This window comes from Eschrichtius robustus, chromosome 4 (genome assembly GCF_028021215.1).
Source record: "Eschrichtius robustus isolate mEscRob2 chromosome 4, mEscRob2.pri, whole genome shotgun sequence".
In the NCBI taxonomy this organism is placed as follows: Eukaryota; Metazoa; Chordata; class Mammalia; order Artiodactyla; family Eschrichtiidae; genus Eschrichtius; species Eschrichtius robustus.
The window spans coordinates 9,805,375-9,819,679 of NC_090827.1; the positions used below are offsets into that span (position 1 = coordinate 9,805,375).

At 39.9% G+C, this 14,305-nt stretch overlaps 1 protein-coding gene across 4 annotated transcripts in view; it reads right to left on the reverse strand.

Annotated features, from left to right (window-relative positions):
• Positions 1-14,305, reverse strand: part of FAM13A (family with sequence similarity 13 member A) — a 342,137-nt gene that overhangs the window by 45,503 nt on the left and 282,329 nt on the right. For all 4 annotated transcript variants that reach the window (XM_068542447.1, XM_068542446.1, XM_068542445.1 and 1 more), the window contains one exon: positions 8,934-9,123. In XM_068542447.1, coding sequence (XP_068398548.1) covers positions 8,934-9,123 — 190 coding nt within the window. The remainder of the gene's footprint in view (positions 1-8,933; positions 9,124-14,305) is intronic.

Genomic DNA, 14,305 nt, shown 5'->3' on the forward strand with positions numbered 1-14,305 from the left:
TGCATCCTTTGCCTAAGGGTTTAGGCAGGGAAGGTTAAGAAATAGATCAGCCATTTCCCCACTTCACTGAGATGGGGGGAAGGGGAAAATGGAACGTACAGGTCAAAATATTGGTTGAAATGCAGAAAGCTTCCATCGTAAGAGAAGTATGCTACTGGACTTTCAAACGCTCTGTAGTTGTTAATAGTGCTGGTCTTATGAGAAACACCGACTCAATGCCTTTTGAAGGCTTTAAACTGTTTTATGTCGCAAACACTTCTCTAGGTGTGGTAAAAGAGTAGTTCATTGATGTTTTCATTTATTAAAGTTGAAGTAATAGAATTCTTATTAAAAATAATGTCATTGCATTAACTTAATTTTAATTAGTCTTCTAAAGTTAGGATCTTTTAAAGGTAATAGGTAATTTTAAGAAATAGCAAAGAACAGGTTGCGTCTTTATGTAGAATTTGATAAAATTGCTTTTAGAATTGCATTAAAAAAGGACAGATAAAGCCTAGTTCTGCTTCATAGAAGGCCTACCAGTGACTTTCAAAACATACAGATTTTCTATGATATAATTTACTTGGACAATTTTTGGGTGTCAGAAGAAACTGAATTTTAAGAACCACTCTCCTCAATTTATAAAAATGACCTCAAGTCTATAAAGAGCAAAAGCTTTGAAAAAATTAGCTTCAGACTGTGGAATTTATTTTCAATTTTTTCCCCTGGCCCCCTCTCTGTTTTGGCATTGACAGCTCGGCTCAAAACTTGTTTGACCACTGAAGCACTTGAAAACACTTGGAGCAAAAACAAATTTGTCTTCTAAAACTATAAAATGCTGACAAAGCCTTTCTAGAGGACACTCAAAAAATGCCTTCTCTCAGTATACAAACAGCTCCGTCTGAAGGCTGCATGGAACACTGCTAGTCAAAACAAGTTCATTATTCTAACCTTGAGCTCTAAGGGAAGGTACGTGATATATTCTCATTAACAAAGGATTAATGGCATGGCAAATTTGAATTTCTTTCTGTATCCTTCTATTTGATGTTTTATTATGCTGAAAACTGCATACATTAATCCATATTCAAAAAGAATTCCTGGCACCGTAAGAGGACACCTACGGAAGAGCCGGCTAGCTGTGCACCCAAGTCCGTTCCACGTTTCTCGCACAGCAATGCAGGAGCCACATGCCCAGCGACAGCGTATCCACAGCCCCTCTGGCAGGTAGACGGGGCCACGTGACTGACCTCTCTGCGACAGGCTGTGAGAAGTGGTACGTGTGTTTCCCAGGCCTGGCTAGTAACCTGCCTCGCCAGGTTCATGCCTTGACACTCACTTCTTCTCTCCTCTTGTGAGCTGGAACGGAGATGAAAACTGCGAGTGCTCTGGAAGCTACTTGCTGAAGACGGCAGAGATGCAGTTGGCCTGGGTCCCTGCAACATGGCGTGGAGCAAGTGCTGTTAACTCTTCTCCTGAGCCCTAAGCTGCTTTAGATCGTCATGGGAGAAGGAAATTTTACGGTGTTCGAGGCATTGCATTTTGGGTCTTTTTGTTACCCAAGTTACCCTAAGCTATATGGCAACCATTCATTCGCTCACTTTTTTTTTTAACACATTTTTTGCGAGTGCTGAGCTATGCTGGGCACTGGGGTACAATGGTGGATGGTGAACCGGCCAGACACTGGTCCCTGCCACTGTGACTTATGTATTTTGGTTACTGCTCCAATTGTAGTTTGTTACACTGTTCATATTATCTTCATTTTTAAGATGGGTGCTATCTGAATAGCCCTCAGCACGCTTGGGCCACACAGGTGCCAGAGTGACCCTTTCAAAAGGTACTTCAGAAAATGACTTTTTTTCTCTTTAATCTTCAAATGGCTCCTCATCTCACTCAAGGTAAATGCTCAAGATCTAAAGATGGCTACAAAACCTCAAGGGATCAGGCCCCTTGCTAGGCCTCTGACCTCATCTCCTACAACGCTCCTCCCTCAACTCCGCTCCAACCACGGTAGCCTCTTGTGCATCCTCAAAAGGCTAGGGCTGTTCTCCCTCCACCTGGATAGTCTCTCCCCAGATGTCCTGATGGCTCACTTTCTCACCTCGTCCAGGTTCCTGCACAAGCACCGTTCTCAGTGTGGCCTGATCTGAGGACTCAACCTGTGCAATGCCAGCTCTTAACCTCCCATCCATTTCCCATCTTATTTATCCTGCTTCACTTCTCTCCACAGCACGTGCTGCCATCTGACTATACGTTGACTTGTTTCTTATCTGCCTCATCCTTCGAGAGTATCAACTTCAGGATGGCAGACAGTGTGTCTGTTTTGGTCACCATTTTGTCTTTAGTGCCTAAAATGGTGCTGGTCATAGAGTTAATTGTTGTATGATTGAAGGAATGAATCCTTTTAAATCAGTGGTTCAAATGGTGGGGTTTTTTACATTATATTGACACCACTCAGAGAATCACTGTCATGTAGTTTTGGACAGGAGTTCTTGCTGAGTTATGTATGCTGCATTAAAAACACGAGCTGAAACTTTCTGCATTAGGTAAATTATTGTTCCTCAGCAACAGATAAAATGGTTTGGAGGGGGACAGAGGGGAGAGTGGAGGCGTGAAAATATGCTGGGTGGCTGTCCTGATATTCCAGAAGAGTCATAAAAAGGGCCTCAGCTATGCGATGGCAATACAAAGGGAAAAGGGGGACATATTTTTAAAGCAGTCAACTAAATTTGACATATGACTGAAAAGTTGGAAGAAAGATTGGGAGTAAGGAAAAGGAAAGGACTTTCAAAAATGACTAAGAAGATGATGACCTGATGAAATCAGATCAGTATACTGAGTGAAAAGAGACCAATGAGGAAATGAAGATGAGTTTGACCTTCACATATTGACTTGGGAGGACTATCTAAGGTGAGCTGCAGAGAGCATCCTAAATGTTGACTTCTAAGTCCTCTGTAGAGAGGTGACATCTGACACCATGGAATTAGAGAAGCTCTCTTGTGAAGTGCTGATGGAAAAGAGATATAAGGCAATTATCTGCATAACATTTACATCTAAGCATGTTTTGCGGAAGATCAGCCAGTAAAGGACACAGTAAAGAAGAATAGAGTCATTGAGGTAAGAAGACAAGGAGAGGTCAACATCCTGGAGGCCAAGGGAGAAAGAGTTCTGAGAAAATGAGAGTATCAAGCACCACAAGGACTTGGGGAGGTCAAGGACCAAGCAGACAACAGCACAGAGGTCTTAAAAGACCACTTCCAACCACACGTCCACCCGGCGACACAGAGAAAGTGGTTTCTTAGAGAGGTCTCTAGAGGGGTAGAATTCAGATTACAGGGGTCGATGAGCAAGTGTGGAAAGAATTGGAAATGCAGATTGTTCAAAATTTTTGATGGCAAAATGAAGGGGAGAGATTGGCCATCAGAGCACAGGGAGGAGAAACGAACTTAAATACGTCCTGCTGTCAGTCTTTCCTGCTCTTTAGCACATTTCACTGCGTTTAAATCTCACACAAAACCAGAGATATTCCTATTCCCATGCTGCAGATGAAGTCACTGAGGCTAAGTAACACGCTCACTTGCCATAGCTATTCAGTGATAAAGTTACCACCGAAATTCAGGTCTGAGTGTAAGACCTATGCTCCTTCCTTGAACCCTCCTATGATTTCAGAGGGTGTACGTGACATTAAGTAGATGCTGTTTATGAATAAGAGAGCTACTAGACTATGTTTTTTTTTTTAAATATATTAAATGTAAGGCTTATTATAGAATTAGTATAATCACACAAAGAATATTTGGAAAATATTCTTTGGGAGTAACAATTGCCTCTAATACTACCACCACTCCCATAATACAATCATACAATCGTTTTAGGTATATTTGTCTTTTTTCCTAGGAATGAACATTTAAATATATATTTATATACATATATTCATGCATAAATGCATGCACTGTATATACTGCTTCATAACCTACTTTATTTAAAAAATCTATTCATTTATTTATTTTTGGCTGCGTTGGGTCTTCGTTGCTGCGTGCGGGTTTCTCTAGTTGCGGTGAGCAGGGGCTACTCTTTGTTGCGGTGCGTGGGCTTCTCATTGTGGTGGCTTCTCTTGTCGTGGAGCATGGGCTCTAGGCGCGTGGGCTTCAGTAGCCATGGAACGCGGGCTCAGTAGTTGTGGCTCGCGGGCTCTAGAGCGCAGGCTCAGTAGTTGTGGCTCATGGGCTTAGTTGCTCTGAGGCATGTGGGGTCTTCCTGGACCAGGGCTCGAACCTGTGTCCCCTGCACTGGCAGGCGGATTCTTAACCATTGCGCCACCAGGGAAGCCCCATAACCTACTTTCAATATTGAGGGAGAGTATCGTGGAATCCGAGCTCCACCACTTATGTGTGACCTTGGGCAGCTGTTTAATCTCCTGTGCCTCATTCTCCTCATGTTTAGAATAAGAATATTAAAAATAATAACTACCTTATGGATTATTGGAGGATTAAAATTGATAATATATGCAAAGCACTTAAAATACACTTTGCTAAACATTTTTCACTTTATTACATAGTCTTCAGAACCATAACTTTTATTCGATGCATAATATTTTATTGAATTGACATACAAATGTTACTTATCTGGTCTCCTACTTTTGAACATTTAAATTGCTTCTAATTTTCCATGATTATAGATACTCACGTGGTGAGCAAATTAATACTTACAGTCTTTTCCATATTTACAATGATGTCTCTAGAGCAGGGTGGCAGAGGTAGGATTATTAGATACACTGCATGACTGAGTTACAGCTTTTGATTCAAACTGTTAAATTGTGCCCTAGAAAGAATGTTTTTAGAGACAGAGACATTTTCTAGGCTGACAGAAATAAGCCAGTGGAGAGGAAGCAATGAAAAGTGTCTGTATGGGTGAGTGAGTGAGTTTGTGTATGTGTTTGTGCACGTACATGGGGTGGGGAGATGGATGTAGAAAACAGAATTTCCCAGGATACTTAACCTTAGAGTTAACCTTAGAATTTAGAAAAACCACTTTACCATTTGAGCAGGTGAGAAAATAAAATGGGTGGAGATCTAGAGAAATTTTGAAGCAGGAGTGAGGGAAGCTGCTGAAACACAAGCTGGCTCTCTTAGCTCTTCAAAATAAACCAGGGGGCAAGGTTTCCTTCTGAGCAAGGCTGAAGAGCACAGGTGTGAGCTAGTAGTGCCAGGAGAGAGGAAAAGGTTTCCCAACCTTTGCAATGGCAATAATTAGAGATAAGGCAGAGCACTCGAATGCCACTCACTAATTTCTGAGCTCTGAATTATCTGTAGTCTCTTAGTCTCTGCTGGTCATGGCAGCCCCGAGAGGAAAAAGGATAAGGGAAAGTACGCAGACAGTTCCCACTTTAGAGATTCCAAATTTGCAAGATGCTTTTTTAGGTCACTTTGGCTGTGTTGTGGGCTGGTGAGATCACTGTGACATTATCACTCAAACTCTCCAGTCACTCTCTTCTCATTTTCTCTGGAAGATGGTTTGCTCCCATCCCTCCATCAAAACTGCTCTTACTGAGTGATCTCCAGCTTGGTAATTCCAGTGGCTAAGCTCTCAGTCTTCTACTCGGCCAATCATCTGACCTTCTCTTTCCAACTCGAGATACGTGGTTCACTTGGCATCCAGGACACCAAACACACTTCATTTGTTTCTACTTCGCTGGGGTCTCCTTCTTGAGTCTCCGCTACTGGGACCTTGGCACCTCCCCATCCTTTACGCGATCGTATGCCTCAGGGCTCACGGTCCCTGAGGCCACTTCCCTTTTCTGTCCATCGTCGCTCCCTCGGTTATCTCATCCAGAACACTGACTTCAAATAGCCTCCATCTGCTGCTGACTCCCATGGTGCGTCTCCAGCCAGGATGCCCTCCCTAAACTCGCAGAAATCCAGCTGCTTTCCTGCTGTCTCCTCTTACATATTTGACGGGCAGCTCAATCTTAACATGTCCAACACTGAACCATGACATTATCACCCAAACTTCTGTCTTCTCCATCTCGGTAAACTGGCCACACAAATCTTCTAGTTGCCAAAAAGCCCGGAGTCATCTTTGACTCCTCTATTACTTTCACACCCCACAGTTACGTAATGCCAGGAAATCCTGGCAATTCTATGTTCAAAAATATATCCAGAATCTACCTATTACCTCATGACTACTGCAATACACCACTCCAGGAGGACCCACGCACATGTTAGTCAATATGAACAACGCCCCCTAGGCTATTGCACTGTGCAGCCTGCAAGGCAATACGTGCTGGCTCTGGTATCACCTTAGTTCACACCATCATCAGCGCAAACCTAGATTATGGCAAGAGTTTCCTAACGGGTTTTCCTGCTTCTTGCCCTTGCATGCTTACTGTCTATTTTCAACACAGCAGTCAAACCAAATTTCAGTAAGTCACATCACTGTTCTACCTGGAACCCTCACGTGGATTCTCATCTCACCTGGAGTAAAGGCAGAGTCCTTAACAACAATCTAGGAGGCCCTCCTTAATCTGTTCTCTCCCCCTTCCAACGACCTCTTTCACTTTCCTCATTCTCTTCTAACCGTAACAGTATCTTTGTGGTTTCTTGAACATTCCCGATGAGTGACTGTCTCGGGGTCTCTGCAACCTGCTGTGATAGTATGGCTTGTTTCCTTACTTCCTCTAGGTCTTTACACTCAAGTGTCAAATTCTTGGGAGGTCTCCTCTGACCACTCTCCTTAAAATTGTATCCCCTGCCCTCTCACAATTCCTACCCTCATTTCTTGCTTTATTTCTTGCTTAATAGTTATTACTATCTAATATATTTTATGGTTTACTTTTTTTATCTTGATTTTGTCTGTTTCCCCTACTGGAATGTAGGCTCCGTGAGGGCAGTGATTTTTGCTTGTTTGTCTCACAGCTGTATCCCTAGATTCTGAAATATTTCCTGGCACACAGAAGGCATATAATTATGTATGTTTTTCCAGCTATAGAAACAAAAGTTTAGTCAGTGTATAAAGAACTTGAAGTGGGAGAAGGTTTTGGAGGAGAGTGGGGTAAAGTAAAAATAGAAGGTTAAAAGTAAGTGGGAAGTTAAGATGCACAACTGCACTTTGGACTAGTCTAAATACTAGTCATTGCTATGTTCCCTGGCTCCTTGCTTTGTGGTGACCTGTGAAGATGAGATTTAAAATGAACGGAACATGAGAGTCAGAAAAGATCTTTGAGAATACCCTCACTTCACAGATGAGGAAGTTTTGCTTCTGTCTCAGTTGTGTTGGCGGGGTTTTAAATTATTCATTGCAACAAAGACACGGTCCACCTAGCTCACTTATGTTAACATGTGACCTGCATAATCCTGGAATGCAGAAACTGGCAGCTAAGGTGGAGACAAACCCTTTCACAGAAAAAAGACCACAATGGAATTAGGCTCTCTCCTCCAAATGTTTTTACACAAAGACGATGTCCATAGTTTTAGCAATCACACACATATTCTAAGGAATAAATGTACTTTCCCACTTTTATCAGCTATTACCACCTAGCTAATTAAGATACTATTCCTGGTGGAAAAAAAATATTGATGAGTTAAGTTCATTTTAAAAGGGATTCAGAGAAGTACATTCTTCTCTGAGAAGCCAAGTGTCAGACTTTTAGTCACTGTAATTCTCTTCGGCAGATAAACAAATCATGGGCCAAATAAAGAGCTAATGGAGTTAGTATCATTTAGTTTATTAAAAATGTTACTTTTCCCCCAAATAAGAATTAAGTTAGTGTTAAAAAACCATTTAATGCGCAAGGGTTCCAAAGCTTACATTCTGTAATGGGAGAACTGTGTCAGACATGGGTCTGAAGTGGATGACTGCCATTCTAGCTGATCAATTTATTTCTAGAAACAGGGTACCAAGACATTTGGAAGAAAATGGAATAAACATGTTTTCCCCAGATTTGTATTTATGCATATTTTATTTAGGGAATAAAACTGGGAATCTTCTCTGAGCATATGCAGAAATTGACAATGGGAAAATGAGTGGCCCATAAGTTTTGCTAAATTTACAGAAAACCCAGCATGGAGGTAAAAACTGCTCAGAGATAAAGCAGAACAGAGGCTTTACACATTGTAATAATCGATATTACCTATTACCTAGTTTTATTAGGGACGCTAGTTCATGTTATATTATAAAATTCATCTTCAGGTTTTTTTTTCCTTTTTCTTTTTGGTTAAATTTCTTCAAACTACAGGGAATTAGAAGACAGACTTTTGTTCTCACTTTTCAGAGAAACTGAAACATACACAAAAAAGGATGACATATATTTATAGTTAAACTGCGTAAATGTTTAGGTATTGACTAAAACCACCTGCAATAACTTATGTATCAAATTAACGATCCAGAGTTCAGGTCTGAGGTAACCGTGTAGGAGATTAATTTTTTTGTTTCTGAGTAATACAGGAAAAAAAACTATTTATAGTGTATAGCTTTGAAATTAAATTTCTGAACACAAAGAGATTTCTGAACACAAAGACAGTTGACCCTCTTGCTGTATGTATTTTTCTTTCACCTCACTTTAAGTTCATTCATTCAGTTTTTTTTTTTACATATTCATATAGACAGGAACAAATAAAATGGGGGAATATAAGGAAAAATGCTTTGACCATTTTATTCCAAAAATAAAATTTAAAAATGCTCAAAAGAACGAGAGGAAACTCAGACTGATTTCAATAACATGGAAACCGAGGTACGTGTAGCCCCTTGTTCCTTTGGCAAAATGTAATCTACCTTGGACTTGATTCTAATATTTATGAAAAAGAAATACGTGTGTATACTTAGTAGCTCTAAGGTCTTTTTCAGAACTCATGCTCTGTAATTCTGTGAAACTCCACATTGATATTTTTTTACAAAGCAAGGAAAAGAAGTGTGATAGTCCCTAACTGGCCACAAGTAAAAATTTTACGGAAGTATGCACTTACCACAAGACTATCTTGATGTTCACTGAGCTCAGAAAGTTTGCAACTGGATTTCTGACGTTTCGGTTTGCCCCTTTCTCCAATATAACCAGAAGTATTTTCATGTAATTTTTCCGCTTCATGATGAGCATTCAAAATACATTCATCAAGGTTGTTGAACCCAGAAGGAATATTTTCTTTGTTGATAAGTCCCCTTGAATTGAAAAAAGATTTAGCTTAATTTTACTTTTGTAAAAGGTAAAAGGGACATTTAAATGACATTGCCACTGCATCACACAGAAAGTCAGAAGAGTGCTTGGAAATCCCAGGTTGCATCTTTGATCAAAATCTGAGCAGAGTACTGCTCCTGAGACCACTTGGTGCCGAATATATCACATGAAGAGAGAAATCATTCCCAGAGGCAAACTGGCAAGGGCTATGTCTCCACCAATGAACAGCTTTTGCATTTGTACCGAAAGTAATCTGTATTCAAATCAGGAGAATAGTGCAAACTTACAAAGACATTTCCCATAATTCATAGGTTTTATATAAATGCACACACACACACAAATCTTATAAAATAATATAATGTATGAAGAAAAATCTGAAAAGGAAATATGTCTTTTTCTCCAGAATGGAACACTGATTCTCCCTATTGCGAAAGACATTTTAGCACAGTAGAAATGCATTAATACGTAAATCTGACTGCATTAGATAATCTTGGTAGAAATAGTATAATAAAAACTATGGAATACAAAGCATTTTAACTGAAATATGGATTCATTACTTCCCAGTACAAGTTTCTGGATGTAAGCTTATAACGAGAGTTCCTTCGTGACTTAGTTTTAGACATTTTAATTACAGAATTTAATTCATTTAATGCTCTTGAAATAGTTTTCCTTAAGTATTTTAACATTCCCTTTTAAGAGGTTTTCACAAAATGAAATTACTTAGCAAAATGTTTATCCTTTACTACATCACAGAACAAATTAAACCATCAGTGCAGCACCATGGCTTGGTCAGGTACAAATGAATGAGACTTTATACGCTCCCTCATGGTGTGACCTTAAAGGTACCTCCCTGCAGCTAGAGGTTTTCATACTAAGTGAAGTAAGTCAGAAAGAGAAAGACAAATACCGTATGATATCACTTATATGTGGAATCTAAAATATGGCACAAATGAACCTATCTACAAAACAGAAACAGACTCAGAGACATAGAGAACAGATTTGTGGTTGCCAAGGGAGAGGTGGGGAGGTGAGGGATGGAGTGGGAGTTTGGGGTTAGTAGATGCAAACTACCACACATAGAATGGATAAACAACAAGGTCCTACTGTACAGCACTGGGAAATATACTCAATATCTTGATATAAGCCATAATGGAAGAGAATACAAAAAAGAATGTATATATGTGTGTAACTGAGTCACTTTGCTGTACAGCAGAAATTAAGACAGCATTGTAAATCAACTATACTTCAATTTAAGAAAAATATATAAAGGTATCTCCCTAAACACCCAAAGCTGTTATCTTGAAATAAATGAGCTCCAAAGAGTAAAAATAGATGACCATATTTTACCATCAGTTCAATCATATCCCCAAGTCAAAGATAACATTAAATATTTATTCTGCAATTTAAATTCATATCCTGTCTTAGATAGGCTATCATGGAGGCAACATTATAAATTAAATATTATCATAACATTTTCAAAGTTATACTATCTTTGGTGATTTTTAATACTCCATATTTAATTTAGTCTTTTATACAACTTTTAATGTACAAATATGTAGATTTAGTAAAATTATATAAAAGATGTATGTAACATTTATAAGAACTATCCTAAGTATAAAATAATTGAAGACATGAGGAAAAGTTGAGAAGGACTCACATGCCGGCACATATACAAACACACTTACATCCCTCCCCTCCCTGCACTGAGGCCAGTGCCTTCTGTGGATGGCTAGATGAGTTTGGTCTCAAATTCACAATCATTTGTTTTACTATTTAAATTTGTCTTCTTCTTTCTCTTCATATTTTCCCTAACTCCCGGGGTATAAATCCAATTGTAATTTTTTAATGGAGGAGTTTTTAGGTCTGAAAGTTGTTATGGACTAAATTGTATTACCCCCAAATTCATATGCTGAAGCCCTACCGCCAACGTGACTGTATTTAGAGACAGGGCCTCTGAGGAGGTAATTAAGGTTACGTGAGGTCATAAAGGTGGGAACATAATTCAAGAGGACTGGTGTCCTTAAAAGAAGAGGCAGACACCAGAGAGCACAGCGGAAAGGCCATGTGAGGACACACTCACTGAGCAGGCACCGTCAGCAAGTCAGAGAGGTCTCAACAAAAACCAACCCTTGGGCTTCCCTGGTGGCACAGTGGTTAAGAATCCGCCTGCCAATGCAGGGGACACGGGTTCGAGCCCTGGTCCGGGAAGATCCCACATGCCTCGGAGCAACTAAGTCCGTGCGCCACAACTACTGAGCCTGTGCTCTAGAGTCCGCGAGCCACAACTACGGAGCCCACGTGCCACAACTACTGAAGCCCGCGCGCCTAGAGCCCGTGCTCCGCAGCAAGAGAAGCCACCGCAATGAGAAGCCCGCGCACCGCACCGAAGAGTAGCCCCCGCTCACCGAACCACAGAAAACCTGCGCACAGCCACAAAGACCCAGCGCAGCCAAAAATAAACAAACAAATAAATAAATAAGTTAAAAAAAAAAAAAACCCAACCCTGTCAGCACCTTGATCTTGGACTTCTAGCCTCTCTGAACTGTGAGAAAATACATTTCTGTTGCTTAAGCCCCCTAGTCTGGGGTACTTTGTTATGGCAGCCTGAGCAGATGAATACAAAAGCTAAAAATTATTTTTAGAAATTAAAAGACCAAGTTTATTTTCTAATCTCTGTGAATAGTGAATGAATAACTGGAATAAATCCTGTCCAAATAAATATACGAAAATCTGATCGTGCCGTTGTGTTCGGGTGGAAATCCTGTTCTCCTCAAAGGAAACTCTTTGCTCTTGTGTGGGTGAGTGCCTCTCGCTGCAGTGCCCATGTGACCGTGAGAAGCACAGGTGCACGACTCCTTCCCATGACATTGCGACAGGCTCAATCACACCCGAAACACTGTGATTTGACCTGAACTGAGATCTCGGTGGCCTCTCACTTTCACTATCTAGATCTTAGTTTTAGTTTTTCTTTTTTCCGAGTTTCCTCCTCACCCCTACATACACACGTAATGTTCTAGCAATACTGAACTCTTCATTATTCTAAGATAGCACGCTTTTCTGTTTACTTTGCAGTAGGAATTTAATATTTATATAACAAAAGATATGTATCATTTTCTAGTTCACTGTGTTTTGGAAGATTGAAACCATTTTCACCTGTCATGCTTTGCTTTTCTTTTTAAACAAAAGTTTATTACGAAATTTTCAAACAGAGAAAAATAGAGGGATGATCGTCATGAATTTCCTTATATCCATCACCAAGAGTCAACATTCCATGCTCCTGGCAGATGGTTAATTTTTTAATAAGAAATAAACTGAACCCTTTTACATAATGAATACATTCCTTAAACTTTCACATTTTGATTGTAACAAATAATAATATAAGCCTGATAATGTTTCCTTATGAATTTAGACAAATAAGAAGTCGTGTGCACTAAAATGGAAGTATTTATGGTCTTTGTCCTCTACATTGCTTATTTAAAAAATCTGCCGTGATGATATTACTACAGACTTTATTGACTCTTTAGTCTCACCTTGAAATGTGGTGACTGTTGGCTTAAAGGATATTTTTTTACATGGTTGCAGCTCTAAGTTGTTAAAGGCAAAATAACAGATCACAGATTTTTATTTTTCAAAACATTTTAAAACCACTCCATATGGCTAATAGCTTTGAATATAGTAAAGTCTAGCTTTAATCTTTCCTTATTTTTTAAGCAAAATCTGTTGGAAATCTTAGATGGCAAGTCAATTATGTATAAGCAAACACTGAGAAAACATACTTACTTTAGGCTATAATAATGATTCTTAACCTTTTCACAACTGACACCATGTTAGTGCATCTCCTGGGGACATACTGAAGAGGACCTTCATGGGGGCAAAAGTAGCAGATCTAGAGCTCTGAGAGATAAGGTCCTTGTTCCTCCAAAGCTGTGGAGAGCTTAGAGCAGCCATTCAGTACGGGCTGAGAGTTCAAGAAGAAGGACTATCAAGACACGATAGTGTCAGGTTAGGAGGGGCCTTATGACCAGGAAGTTGAGGCCAACAAGGACCACGTGAAAGGGACTTCTGAACGCCCAGACTACACACTAAGGAGAAGCGTCAGGCGAGACTGTGAGTTACTTCTGCTATAAACAGTTTACACCCCAAGATTCTTTCACTCAATGCACAGCTGTGGTTTGACCACAATGAGTGGCCAGAATGAGCGGTGAAGGAACATCAGAGAAGAAAAAGGAAGGGAAAGGCTAGAGCTTCATGGATACCTCTTTAGATGATTAGTCAGACTCTACCATTCCCCACCTCCTTTTGTTCCCCTGATGTTGATATTGAAAAACAATCAAGGTAACATACTAGAAATATCCCCAGATGTGGAAAACTGTATTTAAGTTCTGCAGGAGTGGTTACTCTGTGTTTCATATTTCTCTCCCTGTCTAGCCCCTGTTCACTTTTTTAAAAAAAGTTTTTATTGGAGTATAGCTGCTTTACAATGTTTCTACTGTACAGCAAAGTGAATCAGCTATATGTATACATATATCCCCTCTTTTTTGGTTTTCCTTCCCATTTAGGTCACCACAGAGCACTGAGTACAGGTCCCTGTGCTACACAGTAGGTTCTTATTAGTTATCTATTTTATACATAGTATCAATATTGTATATATGTCAATCCCCATCTCCCAATTCATCCCACCCCCCTCTTCCCCCTTGGTATCCATACATCTGCTCTCTATGTCTGTGTCTCTATTTCTGCTTTGCAAATAAGATCATCTATACCATTTTTTAAGATCCCACATATATGTGCTAGTGTATGATATTTGTTCTTCTCTTTCTGACTTACTTCACTCTGTATGACAGACTCTAGGTTCATCCACCTCACTACAAATAACTCAATTTTGTTTCTTTTTATGGCTGAGAAATATTCCATTGTCTATATGTGCCACATCTTCTTTATCCATTCATCTGTCGATGGACACTTAGGCTGCTTCCATGTCCTGGCTATTGGAAATAGTGCTGCAGTGAACATTGTGGTACATGTCTCTTTTTGAATTATGGTTTTCTCAGGGTATCTGCCCAGTAGTGGGATTGCTGGGTCATATGGTAATTCTATCTTTTAGTGTTTTAAGGAACCTCCATACTGTTCTCCATAGTGGCTGTATCAACTTACATTCCCACCAAC